This window comes from Nanorana parkeri, unplaced genomic scaffold (genome assembly GCF_000935625.1).
Source record: "Nanorana parkeri isolate BGI_ZX_2015 unplaced genomic scaffold, ASM93562v1 scaffold16, whole genome shotgun sequence".
Taxonomy (NCBI): Eukaryota; Metazoa; Chordata; class Amphibia; order Anura; family Dicroglossidae; genus Nanorana; species Nanorana parkeri.
The window spans coordinates 3714926-3733718 of record NW_017306284.1 but is presented as its reverse complement, the minus strand read 5'-3'; the positions used below and the strand labels follow the sequence as shown (position 1 = coordinate 3733718).

At 40.8% G+C, this 18793-nt stretch overlaps 1 protein-coding gene across 1 annotated transcript; it reads right to left on the bottom strand.

Annotated features, from left to right (window-relative positions):
* Nucleotides 1–982: 982 nt before the first annotated feature.
* On the bottom strand, nucleotides 983–4785 carry DCSTAMP (dendrocyte expressed seven transmembrane protein). Its single transcript, XM_018559026.1, has 3 exons — nucleotides 3766–4785; nucleotides 1170–1511; nucleotides 983–1039 (listed from the first exon to the last, which is right to left on the bottom strand). The coding sequence occupies exons 1-3, from the start codon at nucleotides 4783–4785 to the stop codon at nucleotides 983–985; spliced, it is 1419 nt and encodes a 472-aa protein (XP_018414528.1).
* Between the last annotated feature and the right edge of the window lie 14008 nt (nucleotides 4786–18793).

Genomic DNA, 18793 nt, shown 5'->3' with positions numbered 1-18793 from the left:
TGTCACAGATCAGGAGAGCGGCGGTGGGGGCGGAGACAGGCAGTGCTGTCACAGGCGGCTGAGCTCTCCTCTAACTCTGCCCAGCCTCCTGTGACAGCGCACCAGAATGGAGAGCGGGTACAAGCACTCAGCGATCGGTGATCGCTGAGTGTTTGTAAATAATTGAGGACATAGTATGGTTACTGTGTCCCAAATTATGAATAAATGGTTGGTTAATCTAATGATTATGGTCTGGAAGTCTCAGTGCCTCTTTAATATATAACGTTTTGGAGTGTACTGTGGCCTGTCCATGTGGGGCACCTTGCATCTTCTCCTGAGTAATAGTGGAACCTGAAATAAATCTCTAGACTGCAGAACTTAATGCTAGCCATGCCATTTATTACCTTTCGTCATGGCTTCACTGATACAATGCAAAGTAAACCTGTCAGGAAAGATGTCTTGGGTTGACCATTGCTGACCTCCTACCAAAAATATAAGGTTTGTGGCTGTTGTGTTGACCTGCTGGCTTTAATAGTTTCTAAAGGTGGAGATATGAGGTGTTGGATCTTCTGCTATTGGGGTATATTGCCAATTTTGCCAAGGCTAAGTCTGATTCCTGAAGCTCACTGGCTTTAGTTAGGCAGCTCTCATAAACCAAGGGATCTTCAAAGGCACCCCAGGTGGAGCCCAAATATAGATAATTCATTAAGAGCGTCAATTGTTGTAGAGTCTAAGATTTCTTATTTCTGCATACTGCGGTAACATTACTTTAAATAATCATTGTATTTCAGGGGCTCAGGAACTGCCCTTCCTGGGGCTTCAAATCTGGAACGGCAGGACGTCACGTCATTTTAACAAGCACTGGAACCCTTACTGGATCAACTTCAGATATTAATAAGTGTTCATTTATCATCTATTTGAATCCTACCATTCTAGTTTTAAGTCCTGAGGGAAAAGGGGGAGCTCCAATCCCCCAAAAATTAATTGGATATTTTATGTTGTGTTACCCCAGTATGTAGTAATGAAAAATATTCTTGAACTCAACAACAATGTACCGCTCCTATTGCATTAATAGAAAATAGTCAGAAATCTTTTATCTACATACTTTTTCCAAGTCTGTGATTATTTTATATGCTTTAGTCAGGAGTTGTTCTGTCATTTAAAAAGTTCTCAAGTCAGTTGTATCTTACCTGTGAGAGAATGTTCCTGAGTTTTCGACTTAATTTTCCGGCCAGTGTTGCCTGTGATCTTTCCGCCAGTATTTTCTGATGAAGGTAATGGACTCTCTCTAACTCTTTAGATGGGTAGAATGAAGCCATCACCAATAGTTTCATTTGTACCAGGAAAGTGGAGATTGAACCGAAGAATACTAGCACACTGATTAATATGGTCAGCGGGATCCATGAGGCACTAAGGGAGAGCTCTGGCTTTGGGACACACTGTGGTTCAAACAGGTTTATTATCATGATGTTTGGGTGTTGTGTTTGAGTCCTTCTCGAGTTGAACAAGACATCAAGGTCCACAAGATGGTGCTTTTAAGACAGGAACAAAAAGGGGACATGTATAAATATTATTTGGCAAAGTGAACATTATTTCCCAGGTTGCACATTTTGCATCATTGTTAGTACTTGTCAACGGACTGTGGGCTTGTGTTGATGGGCAAATGCAATTTGCTTTCTAGTGTAATCTGTTTTCTTTGGAGATCGGCTTCTGAGATCATGGACAGGTACGTTTGATCTCCTTTTTATGTGCATTTGATCTACTAAGCTTCATCAACCTGTTTCAGGCTGGTTTTGCATTCCCATTGACATGAGAAGCAGTATTGACGTGAACAAATGGACATTGACTCAGGCCCTCAAACTGATCCTTTCCTTAGCCCATGCAGGGCAATGGTAAAAAGGCCATTTAGCTCCTCTACTATCCTGCAGCATATACATATATTTCCTCGCTCCCAGCATGTTCTATTCAGCTGGTGGAAGCCAAATAAAATACGCAGAATTTATGGGCATGGGTGAGCATGTGACTCTTCCCTCCCCATGGTACAGTGTTAGGTGCCTTGCGTTTGGCCCTGCACTGTCACTTGGGATGTCGATATCCCTGTGTAAGCTTACTAAAAGCTTTCTTTCTCACATCAGGTCCTGATGGCTGAACATATTACAGACAAAAAAGGATTGATATGTACTGTGGGGAAGTGGGGAGGTGCATGGACAAAGTAAAAGGTCACTCTAAATCAGTGGCTCTCAAACTCGTGGGTCGCGACCCAAAAGTGGGTCGCGACACCCTCTGCAGTGGGTCGCGGCATCATGTCTGAATAGACTGGCCTGAGACTGAATAGAGAGGGGGAATTTGTGGTTCAGCCTGTGGAACCTCATGTCAAACTGTCCCCTCTCTCCCGGGCCTCCCCCGGGCTCTCCGATAAAGTGGTATGGCCCGTCTGTTTGAGAAAATTCTGGCTAGAAAACCTTTCATCCTATGCATTCTAACAGTAAAATGTACAATTATTTTTAAATAGACATCTACTGGCCACTCTAATGTGGGTGTAAAAGTGCAATGGTGATTTGTGGCAATGAATGAAACAATTTGTAAATCAGACAAGTCAACCACTTGTAATTATTTTTGTTTGCGTGCATATGTGGAGACCAATTTGTCCAGTCTGCAGAGACTCATAATTGGATTTAGAGACACTCCTGGGCCTCAGGTCACTTCATACATTTCTATACAGATTATTATTCTTGTTGAAAGGTTATCACTGTACTTAGTGTACATTTAGCATTAATTGCTTATTACATTATTACATGTGAAAAAGACTCATGTCCTTTAAGTCAAAAGCCCTTAGAAGGAACTAAAGAATAAAATAAATAAAGTAAAAAAATAATAATAAATAAACTAAAGATAAAATTGGTGCAGAGGGGAGAGGGCTGCTCGCTCTCCCCCCACCCCCCTTTCCTGCCTTGCCAGGTCAGTGCTCGGATTAAGGGACTGGTATGAGATTTTAGGCGGGACCCCACTTGTGTTGATGTTTTTTTGACATTGGGGTCTCCCTTAATATTCATACCAGACCTAAAGGGTCTGCTATGAATTTGTAGAGGAACCCCACGCATTTTATTTTTTTTAGGAGGGGGACACCACAGTGTTTTTCTTTCTATCCTATTTTTGAACAACTTGCAGGGGATTCGGTCTGCTTCGGCAAATCACTCTCCCTGTGTGTGTGTGTGTTTAGCTGTGCCGAGTTGTAGCATGTGCATACGTCTCAGCTGTTTACTTCAGCTGCTATACAGGCTATTGAGAACAGTGTGTACAGCAGCCCTTTGGTTGAGATGAACCAAAAGGTTTCAACATCCCCAGCGAGGCCAAGGATTAGCCGAACGTTCAGCTAAATCCTTCTGCTTTTTAGTTAATAACCCCTAAATATCCACAGTTAGAGTTCACATCTACTTTAATATTCGGAGTCCCTTTCCTACTAATCTCCGCAGTTTTACTAGAATGTGTTATGACTGAAAATCCTGGTCACTGTGTAGCTATCTAATAGATCTGCACAGAGATATAAGGAACAGCTATACATAATTATTGTACAGTACTATTAAGCAAGGAACAAAGCATGTATATGTAACAATTAATATATGACTGCCCCTGTGCATATATGAAATTGCAAGCAAGACCTAGAAGCAATATTTTTTTAACACAATTTGATAAAAATGAACACAAGGATACTTGTTATTATAAATCTAAAAATTTACAAAAATATAGATTACATTTACAACGTAATATGAAACTTATTATACTTACAGAAAAAGTCATAGTTATTGGAACTACAACTGGGCCCAAACTTTGCAGATGTTCGTTCACTGTAAGAATAAGCCAGTAAAGCATAAAATCTAAAAATGAAATTAAAGTCCAAATTAAAATATTTGTCATGACGGGAAGGAAATACAGAGCCCCGTTCAGCTTTTGTTTTTCTGAGGTTCTTAGGCTGGGAATTTGGATGTACTTGTTTTGCTCCTTCCTACTAAGAGGCAGAACACGCAATGCGTTTGGCTGTTTTGCATCATACTGCAAAAATTCCTTTGTAATATACGAGTTATTGGCTTTGTTGTGACTTAGGAATTTTGTAAAAAAGATCCAGATTCCAACCAAGATGATGGATATTCCTCCAATGAGAAAAGCTATACGCCCGACAGATGTTAGAATATCGAAGGCCGAAGAGAGGTTTGAAGACACGCTTTGGATGTGCGCTTTTGTTTCGTTAAGCAAAGCTTTAAGTTCGTGATCCGAAATCCTTATTTTAAATTGAAAGTCATCAGACAAGGAGACAACCTCTGCAAATGGGTTAAAAAATTGTTGTTTTGCATAGATATATATTGAATAGATCAAATTGGAGTAAAAATCGAAGGGCATGACTTTTAGAGAAACGCGCTTGGCTTCCAGATTGCAGATGATGCTGTCCGCCACAATTTTTAGGTTCCCCAAGATATTTTTCACATTATTAAAAATTACTATGCTGGTTCCAACAGTGATGAGTACGTTTCTACCTTCTCTCATGCCGCACGCCAAGAGGAACAAGATGCTCATGCAACGCACTGACTTAAAAATGCAGGCAAGAAAAAATATTAAAATACCGAGGGAAAAAGTGATGCCTAAGTTAACCAGTCCAATTTCCACCTTAGATAAGACCAAAACTAGATTTAAACAAACATTGATCGTTATTCCAAGAAGGAGACAAAGGAAACAAAAACTTACTCTGTTCCTCCATCCATTTTCTTTGCCTGAGACAAAAATCTTGGCATAGCTGAAAAGCATTTTGCTCATTTTGGCAAACATGACCAGTTGAGAAGCAAAACAAGGATGGTAAAATAAAATAAAAAATCTGGGTCCTTGAAGGCTTGTAAAACTGGAAATAGTTCTTCTGATGAATCAAGAGACAGAAAAAATGAACACGGCACTGATAAAGGCAAAAGGAAATGTACTCTGCACAATTTGGGGAATTGTTTGTAAAGCTGAAGTATTACTTCAAGTCTTGTGCTATAAGAAAAAACAATAAAAAACAGGAAAGGCACGTGGGCACATCTGAGAGTCCCGGCCACTACAGAGATGTGATTCATTATGAAATTCCCATCTGTAAGTTGCATATAAGGAAGTAGCCCTTTCGTTACCAGACCTTGCCTCCAATTTTTCATCTCAGGTGGCCAGACCATGTTTGCTACTTTTTATGTACAACTTTGAAAGTCAGTAAAAAAAAACCCATAAACCATATATTTGCTGAAAGCAAAGGACATGAAGAATGAAGAGATGATTCTATTGATTATCTCACATTATAGTTGCACAAAATCTATCTTTTTAATCATTTACAGAAATTTCTCCTGGGAAAAATTTGTGTATATCTGTGTAATGACACTATCAGACATATGCTTTAATAAAGAAAACATTTCTATGTAGGTAACCCTATCACTTGAGTATCCAATCTAGAAGTGGGATGGTCCATGAAAACATGGAAATGTCATGTGTTTCTGCCCCTACGACTGAAACATCTTTCATCTGTGGCATAAATCTTAGGCCACCAAAGTGCAACCTGTGCGCAGAGAACAGCAAGCAGTGGGAACTTTGTTTTCTGTTTACTCATCTATATTATTGTATATTCATTTTATTAATGTCAATTGTATTATTTATTATATTTTTATGATAAAATTTCACTTAACCTCTATGGCCCAAACTTTAATCACTCTGGTTTGGACTGGGTTCAGCTCCTCTGAATGCAGGTTTAGATGGTCCTCCTGCTGCTACCCAATCAGCTGTAGCCAGGGAACTCCCCACCCACAGCTGCACATAAGCAAATGGGTGCAATTTTGTGTTTTCATTGACCTTTTGTAGCCACATGGCTATATTTGGTAATATTTATTTGGTCAATGACATTGATCTAATATGGCTATATAAGGTCAATGATGTCTGTAAGCATCCTGCCCCTTTGTTTATGTGCAGCTGTAGGGCAGGGACTGCCCTGGTCCACAACTGATTGTGTGTTTGGCCCTATGTCCCTTCCTGTTCGGAGAATCTCAGGTTCAGACCAGATACGGTCCAAACCTGAGCTCATCCATATTAGTCATCTGAAGTGCAGGAAACAGCAAACTGCGAACTGTATTACTCTATCTTCCATTGAGGGATACTACTTAGTGGATTTAATCAACATAGGGATATATACAGTGTTCCAGTTTAAATTTAAAGGATTGAACTGTTACTTCTCCTTCCACTGTGTTTGGCCTCGGGTTCTTATAAATGTAAATGTGTGTAAAAATGTTTCCTCTTCACCTGCTATTTGATTATTTTATTTCCAAAGATTGAAGAACTCCAGACAAGCAATTCCTAGTCCATGAAAAGCTTCAGAGGCTCTACCCCCTTCCAAAGAATTTTGTCAAGAAATAGTCTACTGCTCCTAAGGTTGTGTTTTGCATTAACAAGACCAAAACATCCCTATCAAAGACGCTCCATACTTTAAGGATCCTACTGACAAGAGGTTGGAAGAACTTTCTCAATCCATTTCTCCTTAGTGGATTGTCCCATCAACAAATTTATCATTTTCAGCTCCCATACATTCAGTCCATGATTTTAGCTGTTTGTCTGGAGTTCATCTTTGAACAATGAGAAGTACTGATGCAACCTTTAAGAAAAAAATCCCCACAACCAGTTAGCAGATGTGGAGGTGCATAATAAATAAAGGTTCCTCTTACATATTTTAGTCAGTATTCATATTGAAAGTCAATCTGAGAGTAATACTGACACATTTTATATAAATGTTTATACATATTACCTGCTTGCAATTGTGTTTTTTCATGGTACCATTTCATGTTCAGGTTTGTCGGTGCAGCCTCTAGTGAGTATCATGTAGTGCAAGTAGCACACATGCTCAGCAACTGCTATAAACTAAGTCAATTGAAGGTAAGCCAAATGAAAGGTGTCTTGTTTTCTACAGAATGCATAAAGCGGAAGTCAAAGTAAAAGAATAAAATAAAAATTCACTTGAGAAACCCCCGGGGCATGCAAGTGAAGAAACTTTCACTTATAAAAGTAAACTGTGAAAGTACTGTGATATCTTCTTCAAATATCAGGTCACATGACCTGGCTGTCCTGATTCCCACTTCCAAAAAGCCCAGGGTAAGCGTTCCCTGCAGAGGCTCAAGCTATTATCATGTGATATAGTCACATGACATTGGAACTACTCTCAGTAGGTGTGGGAGACAGCAGAAGTAGCAGAAATATGTTTTATTGTGGTGCTACTGCTGCAAAAAATCAGGCCTACAGAATATGGGGAGCATTTTACCACTTCACATGTGACAGTGCAGGGGTCTAGCAGCCCTTTAGGTCACTGCTCCCCCCGGCACTGACACTGTGATTTTTTATGGCTATTGTGAAAGAGGAAGAGGCATGGGGAGTACAACTGGGTTAAGAAGGGGCCAGGTTGGGGGGGAGGGCCCTTTGCACAGACACGGTCTCATTGCCCTGCATGGGCAGGGTGACAGTGTTTCTTTTAATATGAACCTACGGTACTCTTGCTATAGCAAGTTCTTTAAATGCTTTGTGCCTACGGCTTATAGAGCCAGATCTTTACCTTTTTAGCAATTATATGCATTTTATGTATAATATATATATATATTCTCAGCCCTGCTGACTCACCACAATTCATAAATACGATGGTGAATACAAAGATCCCAACTAACATTCATAAATAAACATACAGCAATGCAGATATTATAGAAATAGGTGAAAGTGGCCATTAAATAATTTTCTTTCATTCCCTCCCAGTGCTCCACTTATTCTTCCGTGTCTTCATTGCTCCTCTATGGAAGTTGCTGTGTTTCCATGGCAAACCAGCTCTGATGCTGAGAACTATGTCACTCCGGTTGTCAAGTGGCTTCATCAAGAAGCCTGCAATAATGGTATATCTATAGCATGTCAGCTGAGTATTGTATTTGCCTATAAATAAAATGATGAATAGAACACATATTTTGTCAGATTTCATTATTTCTCATTTAAAGGGCAACTCTAGGCAAAAAAGATAAGTGCACAGCCGATATACATAGTGGTGCTGTTTAACCTGAAAAATATTGGTGATGGTTAGAGCCATCCAGCCCATCCATCAACACACCCAAATCCACCCAACCCATCCACCCAAACACACACCTTTTAAAAAGTCTGGCAAACACAGTTTTGTGTTATATATCGTTATATTATCTTCTTGGTTTACATTAAATGTGGCACTTTTTTGATAATTTGATTATGCAAGTCCCATTCACACCAAAGGAAGGAAGGTAACCCAAAAATGTATGGGTGTGGATGGGACCAGCTTACACTGCTGTGTTGTAATGCGTTACTTTGCAGTGCGCTGAAAACAAAACGGATGTCAACACAAGGGAACAAAACGCACGTAAATAAAACATACATAGAAGTCTGTCCACTAAGGATGTTAATTAAAATGAAGATTGCCCAAAACATTTTTTTTAAAAATATATATAAAAACCGCAAAGCAACAGAAGTCAACAGACCTCCGTTGACTTAAGATTTCGGTCCAATTTTAGTGTGAACGGGCCCTGATTTAGATTGTCCAACTACGTATTGTGAGGTCCTGTGTCAGGAAGGTCCGCATATTTCCAGTATAAGGAGACTGCTGCAGGCACATGCACATATTACAGAGATTGACACTGTTCTTAATGTGGACATTCACACATATCTTTAAAATAACAACAAAGACACCTTTAGAAATGTTTAGTAATGATAATCTACAAACACATACTTCTAGATCATTGCCGGCTTTGTATTCTTTGCATACATTATTTCTCTTTTCTTCCCCAGTCTCCTGACAGTGGCCATGTTTACTAAGGGCAGATTACTAGATCTCTCTTTACTTCCTGGAACTCTATCACATGTGACTAGGACATGTGACCATGGACATCATCTTGTCAGGGCTCCACCCTGATTTAACTGGTTTGTAGCATTCTGGCTTGGCTACCATTCCACCCACCTGTGATTCCACCTTTGTCTGAGCAGACTGTCAGTGCCGGTGCTTGGATTCTTGCCTACACAGGCAATGTGCATTTTTGCGCCCCCCCGAACCTCCTTCCCCCCTCCCTGACCCCCTGTAGCGCTGGGCCTGCTTGTGCTATGTTTTTTTTCACTTACCTTCGGCGCGGTTGTATAATGTTGCTCACTATTCCCAGGCTCCCTCTTATAGCTAAACAGAAGAGCAACATCTGAGAGAGCCAGTTGGGAGTTTCCTGTTTTTGAGTGATGATGTCATCCCGCTCAGTATTTAAACTGCTTCAGTGTATGACCCTATAATGTCTGACATTCTCCTCAGGTTCCTGCTCCTGGCTTGTTCCTGACGATGCTGATCTCCGTGTTCCTGACCTGGCTTGTACTGCTACCAACTCTGGCTCCTGACTTTGGTTTATTCCTGTTTATGATTTTTGCTTGCTCCTGTTTACACGTTTCTTATGCCCGTCTGGTTTTCAGTGTGCTCCGTTACATCTCAGAGGAGGAAAATGCCTTTCCCTGACATCTCATATGATTACAGATGATATTTCAAAGCAATGCTCTGCTGATGTAACCTTCCCAGGATGCAACACTTGGGCACATTACATAATTTGTGCCAGAAGTGGACCAGGAAGTGGATGAACTCTAGTTGCAAGTAAATGAAAAACAAGTTTGTTTAACTAATGAATGTAATATGATTTTGAATCAGCATGCAGAGCTGCAGGCTGATGTGATTTTTAGTGAAAGGGGGGTAAAGGTCCACTTTAAGCTGACTGCTGGCCAAGCATTAGCGGGTGCATCCCACAGTTTGTGCATATGCTTAGCACTTGTTTTGGGGCCAAATGGCCTATATAAACTGGAACACGTGGAGGGATTGCTGAGCAGTCTTCAAATAGTTCCTGTGACCTGACCTGCTGTTCTGCCTTTCTGTGTAGAACCTGGCTTTCTTTGTGACCTACTGTTAAACCTTTGCCTATCTGTTGTGACCTTGGTCTGACTGCTTGGCTGTATTTGTAGCTCTGCTACCTAACATTGGCTTATCTGGACTTGGACTATGTCTCCCGCCATCCCCTGTTGCCACAACCAAAGCACCCTTGTCAATTTGGTCTCCAACAGGTATGTGACGGTCTGTCTGATTTTTTTAAATATATTCCATGGTTTGTTTTGGTAGACCTTCACACTATGTAGTCTCTCATAAATCTAAAGGAGATAGTAAACTGTGTGGCCATCAATAATTTTGAGGATCTCTCCATTATGTGACTTGAGGGTCTCATTTCTCCTCATCACTTACAAACAGGGAAACTTACGTCTCCAGCAAGTCCAGTGTCAGCATGTAGTAGGGACCACTTCTAGCGCTCAGCAGCACTAACATTATTATTTTATTGCTTTTGTAACAGTTGTTTACTAATTTCAGCGCTCTATTACTCTGTTCCAAGAACAACTTGTAAAGTTCAACTGAATGATGAACTGAAACCAGGGCTATTATAAGACATTGGTAGGTCCATGGCACGCATCTCAGCGTTTGACATCTATCCTGTTGTTTTATACTAAACAACATAATACATGTCAATGCCAAATGTGTATCTATAGGGAGATCTGCAGGTTTTCTGGGTCTACATATCGTAGCATGTGTGCTGTACATTCTAGTTCCACTTATAAGTAAGTTATTAGTATATGTGGTTTTAGGAATGTTTTTGCTTAAAGTGACACTAAACTCAGGAGTTAAATCTTAAAAATGCATTTAAGTCTCCTATTAACAAAAATGTATCTTATTTGTGTATCACTCGGCTGCAGATCCTCAAATCATCTCTGAATTGGTGCTGACACTGTCCTTCCTTCTGGGGGGTGGCTACTTTTCTTCCCCATGGTCCCTGTGTGTGCCACCACAACAAAGGCCTGGTAACTAAGCTGCAAATATTACATTTTTGTGTTTTGGTTTTAGATACGCCTTACAATGGAACTAGTGAGAAATTGTTTTATGGTATTGAGACTAACGTCTGTGTTGGTTTACTGATGCATTTAATAACACACTTTACTGAGACAGAATCCCGCTACAACACACAGCACAACTCACTTTCACAACATTAAAAATCATTTTTCCTTTAGTGATTGTTTCTAATGTTCTCCATGGTGGGGGTCATGGCTCTGTGTTTCTGCTTCTAGTTTCTCTGAGACAATTTCCATTCATTTTACTTAATGCTACATCATTTAGGTACTATAAATGCTTGCATTGAGAGTTGTTTAGTCGACTTCATCCGTTCACTGCAAGCGTGAAAAACACTCCGTACCTGAATGATGACGTCAAGTGGAAAGAGACAGTGGGCCATACTTAGAATTGTTTTTGCCACCAGAGCATTTATGAAGCCCAACCACATTTGCCTTTGGTTATATATCTTTTCTGTCATTTGCAAAACATCTAGATTTCCCAGTGTTACAGTGCTTGTCAAGGCAAAGAAAAAGAAATGTAACACATGCACAGTTACCTGCATGTTACATGTGTCACACTCAAGGCCCAGGGGCCAAATCCTGCCCACCAGGCCATTTCCTAGACTTCTACTTTCAGATCTAGGTATTAAAGGAGAACTATGAGGTAAGTGCTTTGCACTCAGCCTCATAGTTCTAGCCGACCTGCAACAATGAAACTGTCACAGGTCGGCTCAGTAGATCGGGAAGTGAGTGACCACATACCGGCGTTCGCTCACTTCTCAATCCTGTCACGGCGCTCTGTCGTGACAGGGGAGTGGCTCGATTCCCCCCTCCCCGCTCTGATCCTCTGGCGCTGTCTGGCGGAACGGACGGGGCAGGGGGCTTGTACAGGGGGGTATACTGAGCCTAGGGTGACGGGAGGACGCTAGTTTGTGTCCTCCCGTTACCCTAAGGAGAACTATGGGGAAAAGCCCTAATCCCATAGTTCTCCTTTAAGTTATTACTAAAACCAGTGATAATCGAATGCAGAGGCAATTATGATAAAGATTAGATACATTTCTATAGTCTTACAGGCCCTTTGAGGGTAACCATAATGTTGATGCGGCCCACGTTTAATTTGAGTTTGACACCCCTGCTTTAGGGGCTGGTTAACACCACAAAGTCTGCGTTCCAGATCGTTCAGCCTCTGGAACGCACTGGAACGCAAGCTGGCCGGCTCCCTACGTTCAAGTCAATGGCACCACAGCCACTGCCAGCACTATTTTTGCAGATCGCACTAGACCGGAACGCAGGCACTAATGTGCCTGTGTTCCAGGTGCGGGCGATCGCATTGCGGTCAGGGGGCGTGGCTGCGGTGCAATTGAGTACCATGCCCCCACCATGCCCCCTCTCGCCCATGAACGCTCTGGAACGCAGATTTTGTGGTGTGAACCAACCCTTAAGGAGCATGTCTCAACATTTTTTAAATAAGGGTATTTTAAGGGGGACCCCCATGCAAAAACCCCAAACCGGATCCTCCCCTTCATGCAGGAGCCCTTACTTTACATCAGAGCTCCCCCTTCACATAAGAATCACAACTTTTAGCCCCCCTTTACATTAGGAGCCCACTTCATTTCAGGAGCTCCCTCCTTTCACATTAGAGTTCCCCCTTTATCATTCATAAGCCACGTCCCCTTTTCACATCAGAGTCCACCCTTTACACTTTATATTAGAGCCTCCCCTTCACAGTACAGTTCCCCTTTTCACATTAGAAGCCTGCCTGCCTGCACCATGGAAAGGCATAACATTGTGTGAAAAAAAGAGGAAATCTCACTAAAAATTTTACATTATTTTTTATTTGCCCAGGGACCAAATGCATTCAGCACTTGCTCCTATTCAGATTGCTGGCTCCATTGCAGAATAATAATTCCTCTTTATTTATGGTAATGTTAACTGTAGCCCCACCACAGGCTGAAGCCTAAAATATGGGTGTTCCTGTGGGGGAGGTACAGCCAGTATTTACAGGTGATCTCGGCGATGTTGCCGAGATCACTTGTAATAAGTTTGCAGCTAAGTTTGCAGCTCGTCCCCCCCCCCTCCCCCTGCACCTACCTCTCTCCTCGCTTGCATCACCTGCCGGGCTCCGTCCTCCTTATAAAAGGGGGGTGCATTGCAGAACCTGGCCTTGGGGCGGCAGGGAGAGTAAATCCGGCCCTGGCCGTGATCTTTTTTTGCTTGGCTGTGTACTTACAATCTGCCATGGAAGATAGATCACAACCCTGTGGCTCTGAGTGATCTTTTATGAATGAACAATCAACACTGTTGGGGCCAGTACAGAGTATGAGGTGAGCGAACACCGGTATGTGTTTGCTCACTTCCCGATCTACTGAGCCGACATGTGACAGTCTCATTTTCACAGGTCGGCTAGAACTATGAGGTGAGTGAAAAGCACTCACCTCATAGTTCTCCTTTAAAGTGTTTTTGTGCACTCTGTGTTAACATTTTATTAAACTTTGTAGACAATACAGCATGGTACTGCACTGAAGATTTTCACTAAACATAGACTCTAACTGGTTAAGGATTATGGTCATTTTCTGGAAGTGTTTCTCTGAGGTTCTGAAGTCATATGGCATTTATAATATTCAGGACAGCACAGTTACAGTATGTGTGAATGTGGATGTGGTCAGTTCAGGCGTAGCTAAAAAATATGAAGGACAGAATAGGAAGTAGGCATAACCTCTGAGTTTGCTCGTGAGTAAATAGGAAGAACATGTGAATCTTTATGTTATAAATAATCTCTATATACACTCCCCTGACTACACAGCTAACCAAAGACAAAATTGGGAGGTTAGTACCCACTTTGAAAAGAAGAGCCTGAGAAGAGCCTGAGAACTACAGGTAACAAGAACTATTATTGCTTTAGACACTTCAGAAGAAATTATTATGTAACTTTAAGGTAAAAGCAGCAGGTGGATACTGAGCTGCTAGATGCAACAGGCTGGTAGAGAGGACAAGAAACAAGCAAGGTGATCCTGCCCTGTTTCTGGACCCATTCTTTAATCCATGAACTGGTGAAGCCTGATTGCACTTTTCTGCAAAAGCTGATATAATAAGGCTGGGCAATAACGAGCCTTACTGCTTACAAAAGCTTTGTAAACAGTATCAGCTGTACACAGTGTACAAAGTTTTGTCTGTTGCAACAGTAAAGTAAAACATCTTTATGATCAAACTCGTTCAGCAGTGTGGCTAGTTACTTACTCAGTTGAACATAACAGCTGCCCTGTCGAAGTACCAAGATCCTTGCATAATATCCGTACTACCTACTTATCCTATGGCAGCTATATCCCCAAGACCTACCCTTAAAAATTCCATGAATATCTTCTACACAGTCTTTCCTTCCGTTCTCCTGGGCGATACCTCAGATCTCTTGGTCAAGGCTACTCTGAGAGAGCCACAATCTAATCAAGACCCTCGCCTCTCCAAATTAGCCATCAGAACCCTTCAGAAGGCCACTTTTGTGGCTTTGCTTTACTTGGCCTTGCTCCTTCTAGTATCATGTCATATAGGCCCTATCCCAGTAGTAAGGCAGCCTATGTGCCTGTAAAATGTTACCACCACCTAATGTTATCCTGTTGACTATACATCAGGCTGAATGGTTCTTGAATACTACATTAAGTTTGTCTACTACTGCTCTTAGCAAAGTGAGAATATTGTCCTTAACCTACATATAGCAAGCATGCCCAAGAGGGAGCTAAGCGATTCAATTATGGAGCAAAGATGTCCTCTGCTATGGACTGGACACCCAATCCTGATCCTTCTTTTAATTGCTATTGGGGAAGACTGGTTCTATTTATGGCCTGTGTACCTCACTTTGAGATACTGCTTTATATTAATCGATATCACAGTCAGAACACCACAACTCATATGGGGTGGGGCAGATTTGCTACAACGACCACTCGGTTCTCTTGAAAGATGTCATGCTGAAATGCTGTAGGGAGTACTGAATTTTAGTTTGATGCTAAACTCATAATAATTTGTATAACAACTGGCTCATTGCATATGATAAAAATCAGAATTTCTCATGGGCACTTGGGAAAAGGGGGGCAGAAATAATGTTGGTGGCATAGTAGAATGTCAATACCTCTGACCAGTGTGCCATTTACTGCTTCCAGATGAGCACACAGAGCAGCATTTTGACCAACCACCCTTCAAACTCTGAAAGGTAGCATTCTGAGACGTCTCTGTGGTTTTTCCAAGTGCTCGTTACTTGAGTCCCAGATTTGCTGGTAACACTACACCTACCGTAGGAGGATGGCCTCCCAAGAAGCGTCCTGAGGTGCCCTGCATTAAGTCAAAAGATGTATTACTGCACTGGACAGAGCTAAAACAATTCCGCTATGACACCTGAACTCTTGAAGCATGTACATGGAAAAATAATGCTTGTATTGGAGTCCTGGTAATATTTAGCTCTCACATCAGTCATTTTGTAGTATGAAGTCCTCATATCTGTCTCTGTGGCAATACATGGATCTCATGGTATTCTCTCCAATAACATGGCAGGCTCTGTAGAAAAGTGCAGCTTTCAAAGAAGTCCATTTTATTGTACAACTCTCACAGCAACTCTCATTTCAGTTCTAGCGCCGGTCTCTTATGTGACATGACTGATAAGGTTCAGCTCTCATAGCAATGTTTGTGTAGGTGCAGCTCTTAAGGTAGTTTTTCTGGTAACATGACCTTGTCCCTGGTAATATGCAGCACTCTGTGGTAACACAACATATCTTTCTAGTATCATAGATGGTCCCTTGATCTCTGTGTGGAAGCTGTGACCACTCTACAAAGATCCAACAGGTCCCCTGCTGAATCACACCTCAATCACAAAAGCTCCTGCCACCTGCTGATTGGAGAGCTCTAGCTTTGACTCAAAAGGGGGCATTTCAGACCTCTGCAGAAGGACCACTGCTTCCACACAGATAGCAAATGTCCCATTCTTCAGCATGCTGGCAAGGGACAGTCTCTTCTATTCAAGTTTTGGCTGCTTTCTAAGAAAATAAGTGTAAGACTTTGCACACCTTTTGTTTTGATGCATATGGAATATATTTAGCAGGTGGTTCAATCGGGCTGAATGAGAGAAATATAGAGGATGCCACTGTGGAGCTTTTTTTGAAAATGCTAATTCACATGTTGATCCTCAGAGTCCGTACTTCTTAAGTCACAGACCAAGAACAAGTGGGCAGCAAGTAAAGTTTCATACTTCTTCCAGGTTAGTGAGTTAGGGTGGGTACACGCAGAGCGAATTTCAGCCAACTCAGCAGGAATAGGGCAAAATTTGATTAGTTGGAGACCATATCCCCTCAACAGAAGTTGATCATTAGATCAACTTTTTGCAGAAGGAACACGTTGGAAAATTATTATTCAAATGGTGGTTGTAGCCAATAAGTTACAGGCACCATTCAGATATTCTGACAGCGGCATTCACAGCAGCAGAATCGTTCATCCACATGTGGATGGAGGAATCTGTGATATTATTTTCGTTCTACCTGCAGTGTGAACCCATCCGTGTGAACCCAGCTTAAGTTAGCACTAGTTTGGTAGAAATTCTAAAGCTAGGGGGTTAGCATGACAGAGTGCCAAATGGCATGAACGTCACCAATGGCATTTCCTGACACCTATATGGCAGCATACAATGGGTATGGGTATGCCCCCATTGTATGCTGCCATGTATTGGCGTCAGGAAAGGAAAATTACCGATAGGTAAGAATACAATTTTCCGATTTCCTGACACCTACATGGCAGCATATAATGGGAATGGCTCCGCCCCCATTGTATGCTGCCATGTATTGGCGCCAGGAAAGGAAAAATTACTGATAGGTAAGTATACAATGTTCCGTTATTTTTCTCAAGACACTCCCCCTTTTCTTCTCACATTGCATTAACAATCACGCCACTGATATCACTCTAGGATAAAAACCATGACTGCAGGGAAAAAATACATCATATTCCAAATCTGTAAAGAAAATGTTTTATTGAAAGTCTTAAATACCACCACCGTAATTAATATGCTTTACATTAGTTGGAGCTCATTGCAGGGCTAATCTGCCATATTACCCAACTGTAAATTTCTCTTGCTTTTTTTTTCTTTTTTTTTTTTAAATGTACTATGTACAAGACTGCAAAGGACCCAGGTATAGTGCGAGTAACATGACTATACCATGAGCTCAGCTGCAGACATTATGTGAAATAAAAAAAAAATACATCAATTTTTTCATCTTTAAAATAAATACTGCATAATGATATTTATGTACAAATCTTATATACGGTCTTGTTCTCCCTATAAAAATTAGAAAGAAAAAATGCATCTTGGGATTTATTTTTGTTTTTTTTCAGAAAATAACATATTACACTGCATTTTCAATACATCAATTGACTTTCATTTATGACATGATGATACTGTAGATGGTATTTTATATTTATATATATATATGTATATATATATATTTTATATACTTTTTTGTTTTGCTGGTTCACAACCATCTAAAATTACTTTGATAAACAGCTTTATAGTTAAAAAAAAAAAAGATATTCTATCTACCTCATGGAAAGACGATAACATGAATTAAAAGGCAATTACATTTTTTTTTTGCCCAAAGGTACATTTATTTACCCAATTTGAATTAGAGGGGGTTAACGTATAAGGATAATATTTTCATGACCTGCTATTTATAAAATAAAATCCTCCATACTGTCTATAGATGTGCTCAATGATGTGTATATCCATCTAAACACATGTATAAATATGCTAACATGTTAACATTTGTGTACATGAGCAAAAACTTACATGTAAGTATATTTTTATATATAACAATTTACAGCCCATGCACATAAATTGCATGTTTATAGTTGAATTCATTGTTCATTTTTGGAAGGACTCATTTGGGAGCAACGCAACTCTTATGGAACTACAAAATCTAGTTTGCAAGACATTCTGGAAAGTGTAACTCCACGCCAGCTGGAGAGTCAAGAGTTATAAAGGTACACATAGACATTAGATACAGATTAAATGACCCTTTTTATTTTCAACAGGTTTGGGTAAAGTCTGGGGCTGAGAAAAGTTTTGGGACATGACCTTCTAAGAAAAAGAGTACTGACTGTATTGGCAATTTTGGCCAGATCTCCATCGCTCATGAAGAGATAATCAAATGCTCACAGGATATGACTGCCAGAATAAATAAGATGAAAAACAGATCTTTTTGCATTTGGGAAGCATCCAAAAAAATTACTATATCATGTCTATGGGTACCTTAAAGTGAACCTGTGGCCCGGCTGAGGGCATTGAAATATTTATGTATTTCGCAGAAGCAGTAAGTGAGCTTTAAAACAAGTCCTTACTGACCTCTGTAGTTGCAGGCACTGTGGAGATATACATCCTCAAATTTCAGAGCAGAGACATTAAAATAGGTTAATTCTCCCTTGCTTCATCGGGCTGCAGGAACTTGGCAGCCTGCCAGCCTTCTAATATAAGCAAACATAAGGTGCTCTAAGATGCTCAGAAAGAGACTGCAACCTGACTTCCCAGTCTCTTTTGTGCACTTTAAGAAATAATTGCTCCACAGCCCCCGCAGCACTGTGGAAACACTGTGTACTAATTTTCTGTTTGTAAAGAATATGTTAATACTTTAATGTCCACAGCCTGGCTGCAGGTTCACTTGAAGACAGATTCTGAGGAAAAGAAAGTAAAAAAAAATAAAATAAAGCCAATGTCACAATTCGTCCATCTGAACCAGTACACTATGATGAATACAATTACAGCCTTCAAATTTCAAGATGCAAAATCGGCAACACACCCAAACAGATATTTTTGGTTTTACCTCAGGAAGTTGGGGAGGGGCAGGGG